This window comes from Anas acuta, chromosome 25, assembly GCF_963932015.1.
Source record: "Anas acuta chromosome 25, bAnaAcu1.1, whole genome shotgun sequence".
NCBI classification, from domain to species: domain Eukaryota; kingdom Metazoa; phylum Chordata; class Aves; order Anseriformes; family Anatidae; genus Anas; species Anas acuta.
This window is the reverse complement of record NC_089003.1, coordinates 4,669,654-4,690,060: the sequence shown is the minus strand read 5'-3', so window position 1 is coordinate 4,690,060 and position 20,407 is coordinate 4,669,654. Positions and strand designations below refer to the sequence as shown.

General features: G+C 54.1%; 1 protein-coding gene across 1 annotated transcript in view; it reads left to right on the top strand.

The window, feature by feature from the left end:
* The first annotated feature begins 2,361 nt into the window (after nucleotides 1-2,361).
* LOC137844684 (Ig heavy chain Mem5-like) overlaps nucleotides 2,362-20,407 on the top strand; it is a 57,523-nt gene continuing 39,477 nt past the window's right edge. The window contains exons 1-2 of the mRNA XM_068661223.1: nucleotides 2,362-2,481; nucleotides 2,753-3,049. Of these exons, the coding sequence (XP_068517324.1) occupies nucleotides 2,424-2,481; nucleotides 2,753-3,049 (355 nt within the window). The 5' untranslated portion in view covers nucleotides 2,362-2,423. The remainder of the gene's footprint in view (nucleotides 2,482-2,752; nucleotides 3,050-20,407) is intronic.

The window sequence follows — 20,407 nt, the reverse complement described above, 5'->3', positions numbered from 1 at the left end:
CACATGCATCCCTGCTCACTGTGATCTCTTTCTTCAGGCGTTTGGGCTGAATTAAAGCTGGTGGAGTCTGGTGGAGGTCTGCGAGCACCTGGAGACTCCGTGTAGCTCTCCTGCCAGGGATCTGGATACAGCTTTGAAGATTATTATGTCTATTGGTACCGTCAGGCACCCGGTCGAAGTCTCGAGTGGGTGTCCTTAATTTACTATTATGGAGAATATGGCAAAGCAGTGGAGGGCCGAGCCAGTGTCTCCCGGGACAATTCCCAGTCCAAGTCTTCTCTGTCCCTGAGCTCCCTGGTACCCCAGGACTCAGCCCAGTACTTCTGTGCAGTTCGCACAGGGACAGGAAATCCAGCTGCGCTTTAACACAAACCTAGTGCCAGGGCCCCTCACCTCTCCTACATATACTGCTGCCACAGAGGCTACATGTATTGCAGCCTCTTGCTGCTGGAGGATCCACTCCTTCCCACCCTGCTCTCTGCCCTATGCTCACCTCCTCATCCACCAAGGAGTCTGCAGGGCAGTGGGAAGCAGGATGGACACTAAGTGCATGTTCTTTTTATTCTATCCGTATCAGGATTTGGTAGGTGAGCTTGATGGTTGGACTTGATGATCTTACAGCCTTAATGATTCTATGGTTTTGTGATTTCCATGCACGTCACCAGCTGGGGATGCAGGCTGATTGTGAATGACTATAGTATCTCATGACAGCAGCATACACACAGGTCCGCATTCCTCTTGGTCTCTGTCTAGAGCAAAAATTCCTTTCCCTACACCTTATGGAAGGCTGCCATGTGTGGGTGTTCGGCCCACCACCTCCTGGGAGAGTTTCTAGGTGTTGAAATGTATTGTCCTGCATGCCCTGCATCCCTGGGACTGCACTCGCTGCTTTTGTGCTGCCTCTGTGGGGATAGAAAGCTGAAGTGTTCCCTGACATGAACCTCCTACTGGGGCTTCTCACCCTCTCCATGTTCACTCGCATCCCCCAGCAAAGAGGCCAGCCAGGATGTGGGCTGGGACAGATTGCAGCTTTGGCCTGTGCTGCCAGAGCTTGATGCACCAGTAGAGGGGTGTCCAGAGATTCTCTCAGGTAGTGGGACTACTCAAGAAATCCCTCATTACAAGTGAGCCAGAATGCTGGTTTTGTCTAGGATAGAGTTATTTTTCCTCCAAGTGTCTGGTAGGGTGCTGTGTTCTGTACTTAGGGTGAAAATAATGTTGATAACACACTGATGTTGTAATTGTTGCAGAGCAGTCCTTACAAGAAAGAAAGAAAGAAAGAAAGGATTTTTTGTTTGTTGGTTTCTTTTGTAGTTGTTGTGTTGTTGTGTTTTTCCTTTTTAGTTTGGTACAGCTTCCAGAGAGATATTTTCAATTTATTGTTTTGTTAAGGCCTTAATCCAAATAGGGCATATGCATGAGTCAACCCTCCAATATCAATTTCTCCCGGAATGTGCTCAAAATGTTTGAGACACACCAAGTTGAATTGTGACTTTTCTTCTAGTTAGCCTCAGGGACATCCTTTCTGATGTGTTGGTTGTTGGTCTACCGGCCAGCTGAAGGTGAGGCTGAGAGAGGGAGTTAGAAGAATCTTATCAAGTCATGATAGAGCACTGACGGCGTTAAACTAGGATGCTGCTTAGTGTCTTTGCTACCTATGGTGCATTGTGCAAATTAACTAAAGCAAGAAGCCTTGTGCCCCTTACGAAGGTCAGTCTCTTAATAAGAGTGTGAGCCTATTTTAGGAAACTGGTAGAAACTGGTGCTGCGGATGGACAAGAGCCAAGGAGCAACTGAGTCTGTGCAAAGACAAGAGGTCAACTGGCGGTGAGGAGGAAGAGTCATCAGTCTTCATTGCCACGATCCCGGATGACCATCACCAGATTACACTACACAAGTGCAGATGGGAGGAGTTTATGGAAATGACTCCTTTGAACTAGTTTTAATACAAAGCGGGGACAGGTTATGAATACGTAAGGGCGTATTGTGAAACTTCATGCATAGGTAACTCTTTACTGCATATAAGCAAGGCAAGTTGCGGTGTCAGGTGAGCACGTTTCTAATGGGACTACCCCCCGTGCTGCCCAGCGCTGAATAAACATACCTACGTTACAATCTTACTGATTGTGGAGTCAGTTTTGTTCAAGTGAAGGGCAGGGCCAGGAGGCTCCCTCCCTGCCTCCGACTGCCGGGGCGCCGCGCTCCTCCGCTGCCCGCCGAGCTGCCCCGCGCCCCGCCCCGCGGCCGCCTCCTCCTCCGCCGAAGGGGCCGCGGCCCCGCGGGGGGCGGTGTGGGCCGGGCGTGGGCGGGCGGAGCGGTGGGCGCTGCCCCGGCGAGGGCCCGACTTGTGGTGCGGGCAGGAGCGGCCCGAGCTTGGCCCCGCTCTGCTGCTGTCCGCCTCCCGCCGGGCGCGGCAGGGCCCGATGGCGGGCGGGCTGGGGCCGCGGCTGCTGGCCTTGGCCTTGGCCTTGGGGCCGGCAGGTGAGCGGCGGGCGGGGAGGGCAGATTGGTAGGGGGCCGTGTCCGGTGTGTGCGGGAGAGGGGGGCTGTCGGGGTCGGGGAGGCTTTGGGAGCAGCCCCGTCTGAGCCCCGAGCAGGGCAGTCGGGGCAGTGCCCCTGGACACGGGCTTTCTAGGGAGCAACGGGGTAGGTCACTCAGGCTGTGCTGTGCTGTAGTCGCAGGAGCTTCTAGAAAGCATCCTTCTTGGCCATGGGCACACACTCTCCCACTCCCTGTGCTCTTCTTCTACAGGCGTTTGGACTCAGTTGAGTCTGGTGGAGTCTGGTGGAGGTCTGCGAGCACCTGGAGACTCCGTGCATCTCTCCTGCCAGGGATTCGGACTCAGCTTTGAAGATTATTATGTCTATTGGTACCGTAAGGCACCCGGTGGCAGTCTTGAGTGGGTGTCCTATATTAATGATGATGGTAGGATACGAGAATATGGCAAAGCAGTGGAGGGCCGAGCCAGTGTCTCCCGGGACAATTCCCAGTCCAAGTCTTCTCTGTCCCTGAGTGCCTTGGTACCCCAGGACTCAGCCCACTACTTCTGTGCAGTTCACACGGGGACAGGAAACCCAGCTGAGCTTTAACACAAACCTGCTCCCAGGTTCTCTTCCCTTTTCTACATGTATTGCTGCCACTGAGAACCAGGAGGAGCAGCAGAACCATATTGTTCTCAACCCTTTCCCACTTTGCCTGTCGGGGCACATGGGACCAACTGCAGTGTCAGGGGGAAAAGGCCAGGTCAACTGGAGTGCAGCAAGAAGAGCTGCACAGGCTTCCTCATGAGAGGAAGTGCTGAGTGCTGCTCTTGGGTCCTAACAACCCCATTCTGTGGGATTGATGGATGTAACAATCCCGTTCAGGCTTGGGGAAGAGTGAATGGAAAGTGTCTTGGTCAAAGAGGTCCTGAGGGTTTTGTTTGACAGCCAGATGAACATGAGCCATTGGTGTGCCCCTGCGGTCAAGAAGGCCAATCTCATCAGAAACAGTGAGACCATCAGGAGTTGGGAAGTAATGGTCCTTTGGTACGTGGCTCTGGTGACAACACATCTCTGACATTGGGTTCATTTTGGTCCCCTCACTACAAGGAGGTGTGCTGGGTCTGGCTGGCATGCTATCTCTCCCTGCAGTAGCCCATACAGTGCTGTGCCCTGCACTTGTAGGTACAAGGGCACTGGTGTCACACCAGCATTTAGTTTATTGTTGCCCACTACTGGCACAGCATCAGGACTCCCTCCAACCCCGGAAGAGCCATCAGGCTGGGGGTGTGTAAGTGATGGGGAGGGGACATCACTGGGGCAGCTGACCTAAACCGACCAAAGGTCTATTCCATACCATATGATGTCACTCTGAGCAATAAATGTGGGAAAGGTGAAGGAGAGGTGGGGGGCCTCGTTGTGGAAGAGTGTGTTCTCCCACACAACCACTATGTGTATTGAGGCCCTGCTTCCCAGGATGTGGCTGAATGTGGCTCGTTGATGGGAAGTAGAGGGTAACTGCTTTTCTCTCACTGTTCTTCCGTGCAGCCTTTGCATTTTTTTTTTTTTTGTTCCCTTCTTATTTTTGCCTTTACTTATATCATCCTTATGTCAAACCTTGAGGCCTTTGTATTGTTTTTTCTCCCCCTTTTTCTTTGAGGAGGGGGAGTGAGAGAGCAGCTGTGGTGGAACTCGGCTGTCCACCCAAGTAAAACGACCACAGAAGGATATTGAGTTGCTTGAGTATGTGCAAAGAGCAACAAAGCTGGTGAGGGGACTAGAAAGCAAGTGTTCTCATCAACAGCCGAGGGAACTGTTTTTTTTTAGTGTAGAGAAAAGCAGGCTGAGGGGAGACCCGATCATTCTCTGCAGCTGTCTGAGAGAAGATTGCAGCAAGGAGGTGTTGTTCTCCATGTTTCTATGATTCCATGGTTAAACACTGGACAGCTTTTCCCTCTGATCCTAAATGGGACTATTTTCTTGTGCAGAAGAGATGAACTGCTGAATTTATTTGCTGTGGAAGAAGCACTAGTTTCCCGGGAGGTCAATGAGGCTGAGTGAGTTAGAGATGATTTATCATGTGTCTCGCCAGGTGATCGATTCTTCCGCTGCAGGCCGAGCTGCCCCGCGCCCCGCCCCGCGGCCGCCTCCTCCTCCGCCGAAGGGGCCGCGGCCCCGCGGGGGGCGGTGTGGGCCGGGCGTGGGCGGGCGGAGCGGTGGGCGCTGCCCCGGCGAGGGCCCGACTTGTGGTGCGGGCAGGAGCGGCCCGAGCTTGGCCCCGCTCTGCTGCTGTCCGCCTCCCGCCGGGCGCGGCAGGGCCCGATGGCGGGCGGGCTGGGGCCGCGGCTGCTGGCCTTGGCCTTGGCCTTGGGGCCGGCAGGTGAGCGGCGGGCGGGGAGGGCAGATTGGTAGGGGGCCGTGTCCGGTGTGTGCGGGAGAGGGAGGCTGTCGGGGTCGGGGAGGCTTTGGGAGCAGCCCCGTCTGAGTCCCGAGGAGGGCAGTCGGGGCAGTGCACCTGGTGAGTGGCTTTCTCAAGAATAAAGGGGTTAGCGGCTGAGGCTGTGCTGGTCTGGGGTTGGTGGGCCTTCTGGTTAGCATCCTCTTCTTTCTGTATTCTCACTGCCTCACTCCGTGTGCTCTCATACAGGCGTGTGGGCACAGTGGAGGTTGATGGTGTCTGGCGGAGGTCTGCGAGCACCTGGAGACTCCGTGCACCTCTCCTGCCAGGGATCCGGATTCAGATTTGAAGATTATTATGTCTATTGGTACCGTCAGGCACCCGGTGGAAGTCTTGAGTGGTTGTCCTTCATTAACACTTATGGTAGCACTGTAGAATATGGCAAAGCAGTGGAGGGCCGAGCCAGTGTCTCCCGGGATAATTCCCAGTCCAAGTCTTCTCTGTCCCTGAGCTCCCTGGTACCCCAGGACTCAGCCCAGTACTTCTGTGCAGTTCGCACAGGGACAGGAAATCCAGCTGAGCTTTAACACAAACCTGCTGAAAGGGCCCCTCACCTCTCCTACATATATTGCTGCCACAGAGGCTACGTATATTGCAGCCTCTTGCTGCTGGGGGATCCACTCCTTCCCACCCTGCTCTCTGCCCTATGCTCACCTCCTCATCCACCAAGGAGTCTGCAGGCCAGTGGGAAGCAGGATGGACACTAAGTGCATGTTCTTTTTATTCTATCCGTATCAGGATTTGGTAGGTGAGCTCGATGGTTGGACTTGATGATCTTACAGCGTTAATGATTCTATGGTTTTGTGATTTCCGTGCACGTCACCAGCTGGGGATGCAGGCTGATTGTGAATGACTATAGCATCTCATGATACCAGCAGGCACACAGGTCCACATTCCTCTTGGTCTCTGTCTAGAGCAAAAATTCCTTTTCCTACACCTTATGGAAGGCTGCCATGTGTGGGTGTGCAGCCCACCAACTCCTGGGAGAGTTTCTAGGTGTTGAAATGTATTGTCCTGCATGCCCTGCATGCCCGGGACTGCACTTGCTGCTTTTGTGCTGCCTCTGTGGGGATAGAAAGCTGAAGTGTTCCCTGACATGAACCTCCTACTGGGGCTTCTCACCCTCTCCATGTTCACTCGCATCCCCCAGCAAAGGGGCCAGCCAGGACGTGGGCTGGGACAGATTGCAGCTTTGGCCTGTGCTGCCAGAGCTTGGTGCACCAGTAGAGGGGTGTCCAGGGATTCTCTTAGGTAGTGGGACTACTCAAGAAATCTGTCATTACAAGTGAGCCAGAATGCTGGTTTTGTCTAGGATAGAGTTTATTTTCCTCCAAGTGTGTAGTAGGTTCTGTGTTTTGGACTTAGGGTGAAAATAATGTTGATAACACACTGATGTTATAGTTGTTGCAGAGCAGTCCTAACAAGAAAGAAAGAAAGGATTTTTTTTTTTTTTTTGGTTTCTATTGTTGTTGTGTTGTTGTGTTTTTCGTTTTTAGTTCTGTACAGCTTCCAGAGAGATATTTTCAATTTATTGTTTTGTTAAGGCCTTAATCCAAATAGGGCATACATATGCATGAGTCAACCCTCCAATATCAATTTCTCCCGGAATGTGCTCAAAATGTTTGAGACACACCAGGTTGAATTGTGACTTTTCTTCTAGTTAGCCTCAGGGACATCTCTTCTGATGTGTTGGTTGTTGGTCTACCGGCCAGCTGACGGTGAGGCTGAGAGAGAGTTAGGAGAATCTTATCAAGTCATGATAGAGCACTGATGGCATTAAACTAGGATGCTACTTAGTGTCTTTGCTAACTATGGTGCTTTGTGCAAATTAACTAAAGCAAGAAGCCTTGTGCCCCTTACCGAGGTCAGTCTCTTAATAAGAGTGTGAGCCTGTCTTAAGAAACTGGTAGAAACTGGTGCTGTGGATGGACAAGAGCCAAGGAGCAACTGAGTCTGTGCAAAGACAAGAGGTCAACTGGCGGTGAGGAGGAAGAGTCATCAGTCTTCATTGCCACGATCCCGGATGACCATCACCAGATTATACTACACAAGCGCAGATGGGAGGAGTTTATGGAAATGACTCCTTGGAACTAATTTTAATATGAAGTGGGGACAGGTTATGAATACGTATAGGCATATTGTGAAACTTCATGCATAGGTAACTCTTTACCGCATATAAGCAAGGCAAGTTGCGGTGTCAGGTGAGCACGTTTCTGACGGGACTACTCCCCGTGCTGCCCAGCGCTGAATAAACATACCTACGTTACAATCTTACTGATTGTGGAGTCAGTTTTGTTCAAGTGAAGGGCAGGGCCAGGAGGCTCCCTCCCTGCCTCCGGCTGCCGGGGCGCCTCGCTCCTCCGCTGCTCCCCGAGCTGCCCCGCGCCCCGCCCCGCGGCCGCCTCCTCCTCCGCCGAAGGGGCCGCGGCCCCGCGGGGGGCGGTGTGGGCCGGGCGTGGGCGGGCGGAGCGGTGGGCGCTGCCCCGGCGAGGGCCCGACTTGTGGTGCGGGCAGGAGCGGCCCGAGCTTGGCCCCGCTCTGCTGCTGTCCGCCTCCCGCCGGGCGCGGCAGGGCCCGATGGCGGGCGGGCTGGGGCCGCGGCTGCTGGCCTTGGCCTTGGCCTTGGGGCCGGCAGGTGAGCGGCGGGCGGGGAGGGCAGCGGGGCCGGGGCCGGGGTCGTGTCCAGTGTGTGCGGGAGAGGGAGGCTGTCGGGGTCGGGGAGGCTTTGGGAGCAGCCTTGTCTGAGCCCCGAGCAGGGCAGTCGGGGTAGTGCACCTGCCGAGTGGCTTTCTTGTGTGTTAGTGGGTTGGCGACTGAGGCTGTGCTGGTCTCGGGTTGGTGGTGGGCCTTCTAGTTAGCATCCTCTTCTTTCTGTGTGCACACACTGCCCTACTCCATGTGCTCTGCTGCAGGTGTGTGGGCTCAGTGGAGGTTGGTGGAGTCTGGCGGAGGTGTGAAAACACCTGGGAACTCCGTGAAGCTCTCCTGCCAGGGATCCGGATTCACCTTCAGTTCATTTGCTATACAGTGGTACCGACAGGCACCCGGTGGCAGTCCCGAGTGGGTGTCTTACATCGGCGGGCTATCTGGTGATACAGGGCAATACGGGGCTGCAGTACAAGGTCGAGCCACAGCCTCCCGGGACAATTCACGGTCCGAGTCATCTCTGTTCCTCCAGCATCTGCATGTGGGGGACTCAGCCCGCTATTTCTGTGCTGTTCACACAGGGACAGGAAATCCAGCAGAGCTTTAACAAAAATCCCTTTGCAGGGCATGGCCAGGACTGTGCGAGCTGCAGAGCTCATCTGGGTTGTGTCCGCTGTAGGCTGCTCCCAGGGAGCAAGGGTGCATCACTGTATACCACAGATAGCCCTGTCCTTTCTGCAAGAGCTCCTTTCTCTTAACACTACGTTCTTTCTCCGAAGTCCCCCAAACCCATAATGTAATCTGAAGAGGATGTTCAGCATATTTCTGGTCACCAAACCAGCTTGTGTAGTTTAGCTGCCTTCAGCCCCTCTCTGCCTGCCTTTGGTCTCCTTCTTCACTTGGGCTTTAGAAAAAATGTTGCCTATTTCCATTGTTACTTCCCTCAGTGACCCGTCCCTGTGCCATTTCCATGAGCTGGAAAAAGAAAAGCAGTTGAGTGAAGAGCTGTGCTGTGACTCCAATTGTGTTTCAAGGCAGTAAGATCCAAGTAATGAAGTCTGCATTGCGGGGCTGAGCACAGTACACAGAGACCCTGTGATGCACTTATAGGTCCAGCGTTTCTTACACTTACATGGCCTGTCACCAGCAGCATCCCAGTTGGCAGTACTTGCTCCTGACAAGGGCCAAGGAGGCTGCTACAGCCCTAGGCCTGTACAGTTGCTGCAGAGAATGGGATTGCTGAATCTCCTGCAGTGCGCCCAAGGTCGTTCTCTAGGAGATACTCCACAGAAGATAGTATGGGAAAGATTGGGAGAATCCCTTGTTGCTTAAAAATCTTCTCTCCCACCCTAGCCTCAGGCTACGGCTCATCCTAATTGCACTGCAAGTACCCAGGAGGCAGCAAGTAGCTACAGTGTACCTGTTCAGAGGAAGAGGCTAAGCTCTCAGGAAATTACAAGCAAAATCCCTTTGAGAGTGGGCTATGTAGAACAACAGATATGCCTGTGCATACCAGCCCTCACAGAAAATCCACACTCTTTGTCCTGTAGGCAAATTCTGTTGTTGACAGAATAGAAAGAAAGGATGCCACCCAAAGGGACCTGGACATGCTTGAGAAGTGGGCACACATGAACCTAATGAGGTTCCACAAGTCTAAGTGTAAGGTGCTACAACTGGGCCGGGGCAATCCCAGACATGAGTACAGACTGGATGAAGAACTCCTAGAGTGCAGCCCTGCTGAGAAGGACTTCGGGATTCTGATGGATGAAAAGCTTCACATGAGGTGTCAATGTGCGGCTTGCAGCCCAGAAGGCCAAAGGCATCCTGGGTTGCATTAAAAGAGGAGTGGCCATCAGATCGAGGGAGGTGGTTGTCTCCCTGTAATCTGCCCTTGTGATGGCTTACTTGGAGTACTGTGTCCATGTCTGGAGCCCCCAGCACAAGAAGGATGTTGATCTGTTAGAGCAGGTCCACAGGAGTGTCACAAAAATGATCAGAGGTACAAATATATCTATTTTTTAATTTTCCCAAGTACATGATCTGCCAGTTTAAAGTAGAAATGATTTGCATGTCAGTGTGACTGTGTCTGGTGCAAGAGGGGTGGTGCTTCTTTTCTGCGTACAAGCGTGGGAGGAGGGCTATGTATAAAAAGGTTAGAGAATACATTGTGGAATTCCCTAAAATCTCGGAAAATTGTCCCATGTGAAGTCTGAGTCATGGCTCACTGGAAAGCAAGGGTAACAGGAGGGGCAGTGCTGACCTTATTTTAAAAAATAGCAATGCCTTCTGCTTTGTGAAAGAACCTGTAAAGTGGACTGACATTACAAAGAGTCCCAAGCCCCCAGTGGTTCCAAAATCTAAGAACAACGTTTAGCTGTCTTCAATACTGTGATGTGACTGAGCTGTCAGCACAGAGGTGATGCAGAAGCAGGTCACCCCTGAGCATCAATCGGTTGTGCTGGAGTTAGACCAAAAGTACAGGATCCATCAGGCCACAGATACCCCACGATGCAGTGCCTGGGGAGATACTGCTATGAAAGACGTACCAGTGGACATGCCTGTGTGGAGTGGAGAAGGCTTCTCCTTTCAGTCCGGAGAAGATGAGGCTCGGTCTGCTTAGTGGAGGCCTCTCTCCCGCTCCCTGAAAGGAAGTTGTGGGGAGCTGTGGGCCGGCCTGTTGTCGCTGATAACGAGCGATAGGACAAGAGGGGCCGCGGCCCCGCGGGGGGCGGTGTGGGCCGGTCGTGGGCGGGCGGAGCGGTGGGCGCTGCCCCGGCGAGGGCCCGACTTGTGGTGCGGGCAGGAGCGGCCCGAGCTTGGCCCCGCTCTGCTGCTGTCCGCCTCCCGCCGGGCGCGGCAGGGCCCGATGGCGGGCGGGCTGGGGCCGCGGCTGCTGGCCTTGGCCTTGGCCTTGGCCTTGGCCTTGGCCTTGGGGCCGGCAGGTGAGCGGCGGGCGGGGAGGGCAGCGGGGCTGGGGCCGGGGCCGTGTCCGGTGTGTGCGGGAGAGGGAGGCTGTCGGGGTCGGGGAGGCTTTGGGAGCAGCCCCGGCTGAGTCCCGAGCAGGGCAGTCACTCAGGCTGTGCTGTGCTGTAGTCGCAGGAGCTTCTAGAAAGCGTCCTTCCTGTCCATGGGCACACACTGCCCCACTCCCTGTGCTCTCCTTCTGCAGGTGTTTGGGCAGAATTGAAGCTGGTGGAGTCTGGTGGAGGTCTGCGAGCACCTGGAGACTCCGTGCGTCTCTCCTGCCAGGGATCCGGACTCAGCTTTGAAGATTATTATGTCTTGTGGTACCGTCAGGCACCCGGTGGAAGTCTTGAGTGGGTGTCCATTAACTATGATGATAGCACTGTAGAATATGGCAAAGCAGTGGAGGGCCGAGCCAGTGTCTCCCAGGACAATTCCCAATCCAAGTCTTCTCTGTCCCTGAGCTCCCTGGTACCTCAGGACTCAGCCCATTACTTCTGTGCAGTTCGCACAGGGACAGGAAATCCAGCTGAGCTTTAACACAAACCTGCTGCCAGGGCCCCACGCCTTTCCAACATATACTGCTGCCACAGAGGCTACATATATTGCAGCCTCTTGCTGCTGGGGGATCCACTCCTTCCCACCCTGCTCTCTGCCCTATGCTCACCTCCTCATCCACCACGGAGTCTGCAGGGCAGTGGGAAGCAGGATGGACACTAAGTGCATGTTCTTTTTATTCTATCCATATCAGGATTTGGTAGGTGAGCTTGATGGTTGGACTTGATGATCTTACAGCATTAATGATTCTACGGTTCTGTGATTTCCGTGCACGTCACCAGCTGGGGATGCAGGCTGATTGTGAATGACTATAGCATCTCATGATAGCAGCATGCACACAGGTCCACATTCCTCTTGGTCTCTCAAGAACAAACATTCCTTTTCCTACACCTTATGGAAGGCTGCCATGTGTGGGTGTGCAGACCACCAACTCCTGGGACAGTTTCTAGGTGTTGAAATGTATTGTCCTGCATGCCCTGCATCCCTGGGACTGCACTCGCTGCTTTTGTGCTGCCTCTGTGGGGATAGAAAGCTGAAGTGTTCCCTGACATGAACCTCCTACTGGGGCTTCTCACCCTCTCCGTGTTCACTCGCATCCCCCAGCAAAGTGGCCGAGACAGGACGTGGGCTGGGAGAAATTGCAGCTTTGGCCTGTGCTGCCAGAGCTTGATGCACCAGTAGAGGGGTGTCCAGGGATTCTCTCAGGTAGTGGAACTACTCAAGAAATCCGTCATTACAAGTGAGCCAGAATGCTGGTTTTGTCTAGGATAGAGTTAATTTTCCTCCAAGTGTCTGGTAGGGTGCTGTGTCTTGTACTTAGGGTGAAAATAATGTTGATAACACATTGATGTTATAATTGCTGCAGAGCAGTGCTTACACTAAGCCAAGGACTTTTCAGCTTCTCATGCTCTCTTGCCAGTGGCCAGGCTGGGGATGCAGCAGGAGCTGTGATGGGACAGAACCAGGAGAGCTGACCCGATCTGTCCAAAGGGATATTCCCTACCACTGAAATTCCCCTGACCAATTAATATGGGGTGGCTGATAGGGATGGGGACACTGGCTGCTCAGGGATAGACAGGGCATCAGTCAGCGGGTGGTGTGCAATTGCATTCTGCATCACTTATTTTGTATGTACTCTTAATAGTAGTACTATCATTGTCATCATCATTATTGTTATTATCTTCCCTTTTCTATTCCATTAAACGATCTCCAGGTCCACCCACAAGCTTTCAGTTTAATTTTTTTTTTTTTTGATTTTATCCCCCATCCCAGAGAGGGAAGAATGAGTGTGATTGAACGGCTATGTTTTTACATCTGCACTGATCTAGTATGTTCTATTTAGAATTTACTGATTCTTTAAGGCCTTAATATAAATAACACATGCATGAGTTACCCCTCCAGTATCACTATCCCCTGGAACGTGGTCAAAATGCTCAAGATGCACCAAGTTGAATTGTGATTTTCTGCCAGTTAGCCTCATGGGCATCCCTTCTGATGAGTGGGTTGTTGGTCTACAGGCCAGCTGATGGTGAGTCTGAGTCTGCACTGAGAGCATGTGGCTCCTCCTCTGCTTTCTCCTGCTCCGTATGCCCATCACTTTCAATCCAATTGAAATCATATTGAGCTTGCACTCAGCTTATGTTCCAATTAGTTGCTAGCACACTTCGTCATCTTGGAGTTTGTACAATACTTGCATTCTTCTGCTCTCCTTTCTCTCTGTTTGCAGGAGACTGTGGTGTCCCTGCTGGTTCAGTAAGATGTATTGGAGCTCGGGGGTGAAACCAGCAGGCGTCGTGTCCTGTCATGGTGCAGCATTGGTCAAGCTGCACAGTTTCATGACTTAAGCCGAGACGAACCCATGATGTCTGTGCTTTGAGGACACCGCAAATGGAGTTCCCTCTTGAAGAGCCTTTCCATCCTTAGCCCTACCTTTGCCTATGACACTTGGAGAGGCACCGCAGCATGCCTTCTGCTTAGAAAGGGCTTGTGGGATTTCTCCTTGATGGTGCCTTGTGGGCCATTCTGAGCTAGATGCAAGTGCTGAAGGTGGTTCTGCTTAAGCCCCCTTTTGTGGATGTTGTGAAGCCTCCCTGCCACATCACCCCATGCCTAGTCACTCTGTCACAGGGCTGCTGGCTCCTCGCTCTCTCCACCATAGTCCCTGCTCTAGATCCCTACACCTGAGGTCCACCTATCTGCAACAAACCCTTTGCTCTGCTTCATGCCATGGCTGTCTTCCTATTTCCCACTCCCTGACAGTAATGTCAGTGCTCAGGCTGTGATGGGAGCAAGAGCTCCTGAGCACGGGAGCTTGCAGCTGCAGGAGGGCAGAGATGAGGCTCTCACTGGTGGCTCCCGTGGGCACAGCAGGCAGCGAGCGGCTGAGCAGCTTTTCCGTGTGGCTCCGGCGTGGCACTGCCGGGTCCCTCCTGCCGGGCTGCGCGGGGCTCGAGGCCGGGGCAGCGCCGGGAGGGCAGGGCCAGGAGGCTCCCTCCCTGCGTCCGGCTGCCGGGGCGCCGCGCTCCTCCGCTGCCCGCCGAGCTGCCCCGCGCCCCGCCCCGCGGCCGCCTCCTCCTCCGCCGAAGGGGCCGCGGCCCCGCGGGGGGCGGTGTGGGCCGGGCGTGGGCGGGCGGAGCGGTGGGCGCTGCCCCGGCGAGGGCCCGACTTGTGGTGCGGGCAGGAGCGGCCCGAGCTTGGCCCCGCTCTGCTGCTGTCCGCCTCCCGCCGGGCGCGGCAGGGCCCGATGGCGGGCGGGCTGGGGCCGCGGCTGCTGGCCTTGGCCTTGGCCTTGGGGCCGGCAGGTGAGCGGCGGGCGGGGAGGGCAGCGGGGCCGGGGCCGGGGCCGGGGCCGGTGTGTGCGGGAGAGGGAGGCTGTCGGGGTCGGGAAGGCTTTGGGAGCAGCCCCTTCGGAGCCCCGAGGAGGGCAGTCGGCGCATTACCCCTGGCCAGGGTCTTTGTGTGGAGCAAGCGCGTTGGCGTTTCTGTCTGTGCTGGGCTGGAGTTGCTGTAGCTTCTGGAGAGGATCTTCCATCCGTGGGCACACGCATCCCTGCTCACTGTGCTCTCCTTCTGCAGGCGTTTGGGCTGAATTGAAGTTGGTGGAGTCTGGTGGAGGTCTGCGAGCACCTGGAGACTCCGTGCATCTCTCCTGCCAGGGATCTGGATTCACCTTTGAAGATTATTATGTCTATTGGTACCGTCAGGCACCCGGTCGAACTCTTGAGTGGGTGTCCTTCATTTACTATGATGGTAGCACTGTAGAATATGACAAAGCAGTGGAGGGCCGAGCCAGTGTCTCCCGGGATAATTCCCAGTCCAAGTCTTCTCTGTCCCTGAGCTCCCTGGTACCCCAGGACTCAGCCAAGTACTTCTGTGCAGTTCGCACAGGGACAGGAAATCCAGCTGAGCTTTAACACAAACCTGCTGAAAGGGCCCCTCACCTCTCCTACATATATTGCTGCCACAGAGGCTACGTATATTGCAGCCTCTTGCTGCTGGGGGATCCACTCCTTCCCACCCTGCTCTCTGCCCTATGCTCACCTCCTCATCCACCAAGGAGTCTGCAGGCCAGTGGGAAGCAGGATGGACACTAAGTGCATGTTCTTTTTATTCTATCCGTATCAGGATTTGGTAGGTGAGCTTGATGGTTGGACTTGATGATCTTACAGCGTTAATGATTCTATGGTTTTGTGATTTCCGTGCACGTCACCAGCTGGGAATGCAGGCTGATTGTGAATGACTATAGCATCTCATGATACCAGCATACACACAGGTCCACATTCCTCTTGGTCTCTGTCTAGAGCAAAAATTCCTTTTCCTACACCTTATGGAAGGCTGCCATGTGTGGGTGTGCAGACCACCAACTCCTGGGACAGTTTCTAGGTGTTGAAATGTATTGTCCTGCATGCCCTGCATGCCCGGGACTGCACTTGCTGCTTTTGTGCTGCCTCTGTGGGGATAGAAAGCTTAAGTGTTCCCTGACATGAACCTCCTACTGAGGCTTCTCACCCTCTCCATGTTCACTCGCGTGCCCCAGCAAAGGGGCCAGCCAGGACGTGGGTTGGGACAGATTGCAGCTTTGGCCTGTGCTGCCTGAGCTTGGTGCACCAGTAGAGGGGTGTCCAGGGATTCTCTTAGGTAGTGGGACTACTCAAGAAATCCCTCATTACAAGTGAGCCAGAATGCTGGTTTTGTCTAGGATAGAGTTTATTTTCCTCCAAGTGTGTAGTAGGTTCTGTGTTTTGGACTTAGGGTGAAAATAATGTTGATAACACACTGATGTTATAGTTGTTGCAGAGCAGTCCTTACAAGAAAGAAAGAAAGGATTTTTTTTTTTTTTTTTTTTGGTTTCTATTGCTGTTGTGTTGTTGTGTTTTTCGTTTTTAGTTTGGTACAGCTTACAGAGAGATATTTTCAATTTATCGTTTTGTTAAGGCCTTAATCCAAATAGGGCATACATATGCATGAGTCAACCCTCCAATATGAAATTCTCCCGGAATGTGCTCAAAATGTTTGAGACACACCAGGTTGAATTGTGACTTTTCTTCTAGTTAGCCTCAGGGGCATCCTTTCTGATGTATTTGTTGTTGGTCTACTGGCCAGCTGACGGTGAGGCTGAGAGAGGGAGTTAGGAGAATCTTATCAAGTAGCAATAGAGCACTGACGGCATTAAACTAGGATGCTGCTTAGTGTCTTTGCTACCTATGGTGCATTGTGCAAATTAACTAAAGCAAGAAGCCTTGTGCCCCTTACCATGGTCAGTCTCTTAATAAGAGTGTGAGCCTATTTTAGGAAACTGGTAGAAACTGGTGCTGCGGATGGACAAGAGTCAAGGAGCAACTGAGTCTGTGGAAAGACAAGAGGTCAACTAGCGGTGAGGAGGAAGAGTCATCAGTCTTCATTGCCACAACCCCCGAGGACCACCACCAGATTACACTACACAAGCGCAGATGGGAGGAGTTTATGGAAATGACTCCGTGGAATTAACTTTAATACGAAGTGGGGACAGGTTATGAATATGTATGGACTTATTGTGAAACTTCGTGCGTATGTAATTCGTATTGCATATAATCAAGGCAAGTTGCGGTGTCAGGTGAGCACGATTCTGACGGGACTACTCCCCGTGCTGCCCAGCACTGAATAAACATACCTACGTTACAGTCTTACTGATTGTGGAGTCAGTTTTGTTCAAGTGAAGGGCAGGGCCAGGAGGCTCCCTGCCTGCCTCCGACTGCCGGGGCGCCGCGCTCCTCCGCTGCCCGCCGAGCTGCCCCGCGCCCCGCCCCGCGGCCGCCTCCTCCTCCGCCGAAGGGGCCGCGGCCCCGCGGGGGGCGGTGTGGGCCGGGCGTGGGCGGGCGGAGCGGTGGGCGCTGCCCCGGCGAGGGCCCGACTTGTGGTGCGGGCAGGAGCGGCCCGAGCTTGGCCCCGCTCTGCTGCTGTCCGCCTCCCGCCGGGCGCGGCAGGGCCCGATGGCGGGCGGGCTGGGGCCGCGGCTGCTGGCCTTGGCCTTGGCCTTGGGGCCGGCAGGTGAGCGGCGGGCGGGGAGGGCAGCGGGGCCGGGGCCGGGGCCGGGGCCGGTGTGTGCGGGAGAGGGAGGCGGTCGGGGACGCTTTGAGAACAACTCCGTGTGAGTCCCGAGGAGGGCAGTCGGGGTAGTGCACCTGCCGAGTGGCTTTCTTGCGTGTTAGTGGGTTGGCGACTGAGGCTGTGCTGGTCTCGGGTTGGTGGTGGTCCTTCTGGTTAGCATCCTCTTTTTTCTGCGTGCACACACTGCCCTACTCCATGTGCTCTGCTGCAGGTGTGTGGGCTCAGTGGAGGTTGGTGGAATCTGGCGGAGGTGTGAAAACACCTGGGAACTCCGTGAAGCTCTCCTGCCAGGGATCCGGATTCACCTTCAGTTCATTTGCTATACGGTGGTACCGTCAGGCACCCGGTGGCAGTCCTGAGTGGGTGTCTTACATCAGCGGGCTATCTGGTGCTACAAAGCAATACGGGGCTGCAGTACAAGGTCGAGCCACAGCCTCCCGGGACAATTCACGGTCCGAATCATCTCTGTTCCTCCAGCATCTGCATGTGGGGGACTCAGCCCGCTATTTCTGTGCTGTTCACACAGGGACAGGAAATCCAACAGGGCTTTAACAAAAATCCCTTTGCAGGGCGTGGCCAGGACTGTGCGAGCTGCAGAGCTCATCTGGGTTGTGTCCGCTGTAGGCTGCTCCCAGGGAGCAAGGGTGCATCACTGTATACCACAGAAGGCCCTGTCCTTTCTGCAAGAGCTCCTTTCTCTTAACACTACGCTCTTTCTCTGAAGTCCCCCAAACCCATAATGTAATCTGAGGAGGATGCTCAGCATATTTCTGGTCACCAAAGTAGCTTGCGTAGTTTAGCTGCCTTCAGCCCCTCTCTGCCTGCCTTTGGTCTCCTTCTTCACTTGGGCTTTAGAAAAAATGTTGCCTATTTCCATTGTTACTTCCCTCAGTGACCCATCCCTGTGCCATTTCCATGAGCTGGAAAAGGAAAAGTAGTTGTGTGAAGAGCTGTGCTGTGACTCCAGTTGTGTTTCAGGGCAGTAAGATCCAAGCAATGAAGTCTGCATTGCGGGGCTGAGCACAGTACACAGAGACCGTGTGATGCACTTATAGGTCCAGCATTTCTTACATTTACATGGCCTGTCACCAGCAGCATCCCAGTTGGCAGTACTTGCTCCAGACAAGGGCCAAGGAGGCTGCTACAGCCCTAGGCCTGTACAGTTGCTGCAGAGAATGGGATTGCTGAATCTCCTGCAGTGCGCCCAAGGTCTTTCTCTAGGAGATACACCTTAGAATATAGTATGGGAAACATTCGGAGAATCCCTTGTTGCTCAAAAATCTTCTCTCCCACCCTAGCCTCAGGCTATGGCTCATCCTAATTGCACTGCAAGTACCCAGGAGGCAGCAAGCAGCTACAGTGTACCTGTCCAGAGGAAGAGGCTAAGCTCTCAGGAAATTACAAGCAAAATCCCTTTGAGAGTGGGCTATGTAGAACAATAGATATGCCTGTGCATGCCAGCCCTCACAGAAAATCCACACTCTTTGTCCTGTAGGCAAATTCTGTTGTTGATAGAATAGAAAGAAGGGATGCCACCCAAAGGGACCTGGACATGCTTGAGAAGTGGGCACACATGAACCTAATGAGGTTCCACAAGTCTAAGTGTAAGGTGCTACAACTGGGCTGGGGCAATCCCTGACATGAGTACAGACTGGATGAAGAACTCCTAGAGTGCAGCCCTGCTGAGAAGGACTTCGGGATTCTGCTGGATGAAAAGCTTCACATGAGGTGTCAATGTGCGGCTTGCAGCCCAGAAGGCCAAAGGCATCCTGGGTTGCATTAAAAGAGGAGTGGCCATCAGATCGAGGGAGGTGGTTGTCTCCCTGTAATCTGCCCTTGTGATGCCCCACTTGGAGTACTGTTTCCATGTCTGGAGCCCCCAGCACAAGAAGGATGTTGATCTGTTAGAGCAGGTCCACAGGAGTGTCACAAAAATGATCAGAGGTACAAATATATATTTTTTAATTTTTCCCAAGTACATGTTCTGCCAGTTTAAAGTAGAAATGATTTGCATGTCAGTGTGACTGTGTCTGGTGCAAGAGGGGTGGTGCTTCTTTTCTGCGTACAAGCGTGGGAGGAGGGCTATGTATAAAAAGGTTAGAGAATACATTGTGGAATTCCCTAAAATCTCGGAAAACTGTCCCATGTGAAGTCTGAGTCATGGCTCACTCGAAAGCAAGGGTAATAGGAGGTGAAGTGCTGACCTTATTTTAAAAAATAGCAATGCCTTCTGCTTTGTGAAAGAACCTGTAAAGTGGACTAACATTACAAAGAGTCCCAAGCCCCCAGTGGTTCCAAAATCTAAGAACAACGTTTAGCTGTCTTCAATACTGTGATGTGACTGAGCTGTCAGCACAGAGGTGATGCAGAAGCAGGTCACCCCTGAGCATCAATCGGTTGTGCTGGAGTTAGACCAAAAATACAGGATCCATCAGGCCACAGATACCCCACGATGCAGTGCCTGGGGAGATACTGCTATGAAAGACGTACCAGCGGACATGCCTATGTGGAGTGGAGAAGGCTTCTCCCTTCAGTCCGGAGAAGATGAGGCTCGGTCTGCTTAGTGGAGGCCTCTCTCCCGCTCCCTGAAAGGAAGTTGTGGGGAGCTGTGGGCCGGCCTGTTGTCGCTGATAACGAGCGATAGGACAAGAGGGGCCGCGGCCCCGCGGGGGGCGGTGTGGGCCGGTCGTGGGCGGGCGGAGCGGTGGGCGCTGCCCCGGCGAGGGCCCGACTTGTGGTGCGGGCAGGAGCGGCCCGAGCTTGGCCCCGCTCTGCTGCTGTCCGCCTCCCGCCGGGCGCGGCAGGGCCCGATGGCGGGCGGGCTGGGGCCGCGGCTGCTGGCCTTGGCCTTGGCCTTGGGGCCGGCAGGTGAGCGGCGGGCGGGGAGGGCAGCGGGTCTGGGGCCGGCGCCGGGGCCGGGGCCGGTGTGTGCGGGAGAGGGAGGCTGTCGGGGTCGGGGAGGCTTTGGGAGCAGCCCCTTCGGAGTCCCGAGGAGGGCAGTCAGGACAGTGCCCCTGGCCGGGGGCTTTAGTGGGAGAAAATTGGTTGTTATCTCTGGCAGCCCCAGACAAGGGGCATCAGGTTTCCTGGGGATCCGCCTCCCTCTGTGGGCACACACTGCCTTGTTCCAAGTGCTTTCCTTCCACAGGGGTGTGGGCACAGCCGAGCGTTGTGGAGGTCTGCAGCTGGCTGGGGGCTCCGTGGTCCCCTCCTGGCAGGGTTCCAGAATCAGGCAAGGTGGCAGTGTTGAGTGGGCATCCTTCATCAGCACAGATTCCACATACACTGAATTTGGGCCAGAAGTGGAGGGCCAAGCCATGGCTTCCCTCGATGACTTCTTGTCTGAGGTGCATCAGTCCCTGACTGCCCTGTGCCTTCAGGATTCACCCTGCAGTTTCTGTGATGTTAGCATAAGGACAGAAAATCCAGCTGAGCTTTAACAAAAACCTTTTTCCAGTTCACAGCCAAGGCTGCATGAGCTGCAGGGATGGCAGGAGGTGGGCGAGCTTTGGGCTGGTCGCAGGAAGAAAGGGAACATTACCACACAGCACTGGTGGCCTCGTTTTTTCTGCAGAAGTTCCTTTCTCTTAACCACCCTTTTCTTCCTCCATAGTCCCAGAAACAGTACTGTAACCTGAGGAGGAATTTCAGCATATTTCTTGTCACCCAAGCATCTTGGCCAATGTGCCTGCAGCTCATCTCCACCTGCCCTTG